This window comes from Branchiostoma lanceolatum, chromosome 5 (assembly GCF_035083965.1).
Source record: "Branchiostoma lanceolatum isolate klBraLanc5 chromosome 5, klBraLanc5.hap2, whole genome shotgun sequence".
NCBI classification, from domain to species: Eukaryota; Metazoa; Chordata; class Leptocardii; order Amphioxiformes; family Branchiostomatidae; genus Branchiostoma; species Branchiostoma lanceolatum.
The window spans coordinates 24,492,529-24,494,502 of record NC_089726.1 but is presented as its reverse complement, the minus strand read 5'-3'; the positions used below and the strand labels follow the sequence as shown (position 1 = coordinate 24,494,502).

At 47.4% G+C, this 1,974-nt stretch overlaps 1 protein-coding gene across 1 annotated transcript; it reads right to left on the bottom strand.

Moving 5' to 3' along the window:
- Positions 1–219: 219 nt before the first annotated feature.
- LOC136435986 (uncharacterized) lies at positions 220–790 on the bottom strand. The gene is made up of 2 exons (XM_066429696.1): positions 641–790; positions 220–558 (listed from the first exon to the last, which is right to left on the bottom strand). The coding sequence occupies exons 1-2, from the start codon at positions 788–790 to the stop codon at positions 220–222; spliced, it is 489 nt and encodes a 162-aa protein (XP_066285793.1).
- Between the last annotated feature and the right edge of the window lie 1,184 nt (positions 791–1,974).

The window sequence follows — 1,974 nt, the reverse complement described above, 5'->3', positions numbered from 1 at the left end:
CTTCCGTGTGGGCAACGAGAGCACAATCATCTGCAAACAGCAGTTCTAGTATGAGTGCTTCCAGGGTTTTGGTGCGGGCCAGGAGTCTTTGGAGGTTGAAAACACTCCCGTCCGTACGGAATCGGATGTAGATTCCTTCTGAGGGGTCTTCCTTGGCTTCCCTTAACATCATGCTAAAGAAAATGGCAAACAGTGTGGGTGCTAAGACGCATCCTGGCTTCACGCCGTTTTCAATGGGGAATGGATCTGACAGATCACGTTTGTGTTTGACTTGACCCATTTGTTCTTTGTGAAGTTGCGGAGGAGTTTTGGTGGGCAGCCAAGCCTTGCTAGTATCCTCCACATCCCATCGCGGCTGACGGTGTCGAATGTCTTTGTAAGATCTATAAAGGCAGCATATAGTCCCATGTTCTGCTCCCTAAACTTCTCTTGGATCTGTCTTAGGACAAAGGTCATGTCTGTTGTGCCTCTCTTCGCCCTAAAGCCACACTGGCTTTCTGGTAGGTTCTCCTCCGTAACGGTTGGGATGAGTCGGTCCAGGATGACCCTAGCCAGGATCTTCTCAGCAATAGACAGAAATGTTATGCCCCTGTAGTTTGAGCAGGCTGACTTTTCCCCCCTTATTTTTGTACAGGGATACGATGACAGCATCACGGAGATCCTGTGGTACGACGCCTCTCTCCCAGCAGTCCCGAAACAAGTCAGTAAGAACTGTGAGCAGGGTGTGGCCCCCCAGCTTGTACACCTCCGCTGGTACACGATCAACTCCAGGAGCCTTGTGGCATTTCATCTTGGCGATTGCTGCTTTCACTTCTCCTTCGGAAGGAGGGATACCAAGCTCTGTTTTTATCTCCTGTAGTGGTATCTTCCTGATTGATTATTCTTGCACTTGGTGCTTGTCTCCAAACAGGTTCCCAAAGTGCTTAGTCTAGCGGTGTGGTATGGACTCTTGTCTTTGAGTAGCCTGCTGCCATCTGATGAGCGCATGGGAGCTTGTATCTGATGGGTTGGGCCGAATACTGTTCGTAGTGCTTCATAGAATGCACGGGTGTTTCCTGTGTCAGCATAACTCTGGGTCTCTTCTGCTAGAGCTATCCACCATTTATCTTGCAGTTATCTCAACCTTTTGCGAGCAGTATGACACGAGTTCCTGTAGGCTGTTTTGGTTGACTGGTCATCTGAACTCTCTCGTAGCAGGAGCGTTTATTCCGCAGTAGGTCTTGGATCTCTGCGTCACTCTCGTCGAACCAGTCTCTATGCTTCCTGGTTTCATAGCCCGCTTCTTCTACTGTTTTGTCCTGAAGGATTCGTTTTAACCTCTGCCATTAGGTTTCTGGGTCTGGGTTCTCTCCACGTGTGCTAACATTGCTATTTGTGGTGGCGTTCAGGCGCTCATCCAGTTTGGTTTGGAACTCTAGCTTGTGATCAATGAGCCTACCAACGTGCAGCTTCTTTACTTGAGGCCCCTTTCTCTTTACAAGTCACTGTACGAACATGCGAATCTGCGGGGTGGAAATCGTGTTTCGAGTTTTCCGTGACTCTCCAGGTCGTGTCGACCTGCTCACCTCTTCTGCACGGGGCCCGCGCCGACCTGGGAAGTACCGGGAATGCACCACTTATCTGTGCACGACGTGGCGGCGCCCCGTTAATCCCTGATGATGATGATGAATGGTTTATTATTATTACATTCACAGTCAACAAACAACAGCATCGCAGGTAACCGAAGTTACCTGAATTGCGCTGGAGTTACAGTGTTTAAAATCGCAATTATTGTCTACATAGTCATTCTCTTTAAAAATAAATTACGTATAAAATACAACAGCAGTAAAATATTGAAGTAAGAATCAAGAATCAAGATTCAACCATAAATGTTTGCTAAATTACAATATACACAAAATGTGACAGGCGGAGTTAACAGAAACTTCGGAATGTGACTAAACTCGCATTTCTTACTCTCAACTGTATAAATCACGT

Excerpts from the sequence above, each read along its gene's own strand:
- LOC136435986 (XM_066429696.1), bottom strand. The coding sequence starts at position 790 with ATGAAATGCCACAAGGCTCCTGGAGTTGATCGTGTACCAGCGGAGGTG. Across the intron at positions 559-640 it reads ATCTCCGTGATGCTGTCATC|ATCCTGGCTAGGGTCATCCT; the intron begins GTATCCCTGTAC and ends ATTGCTGAGAAG.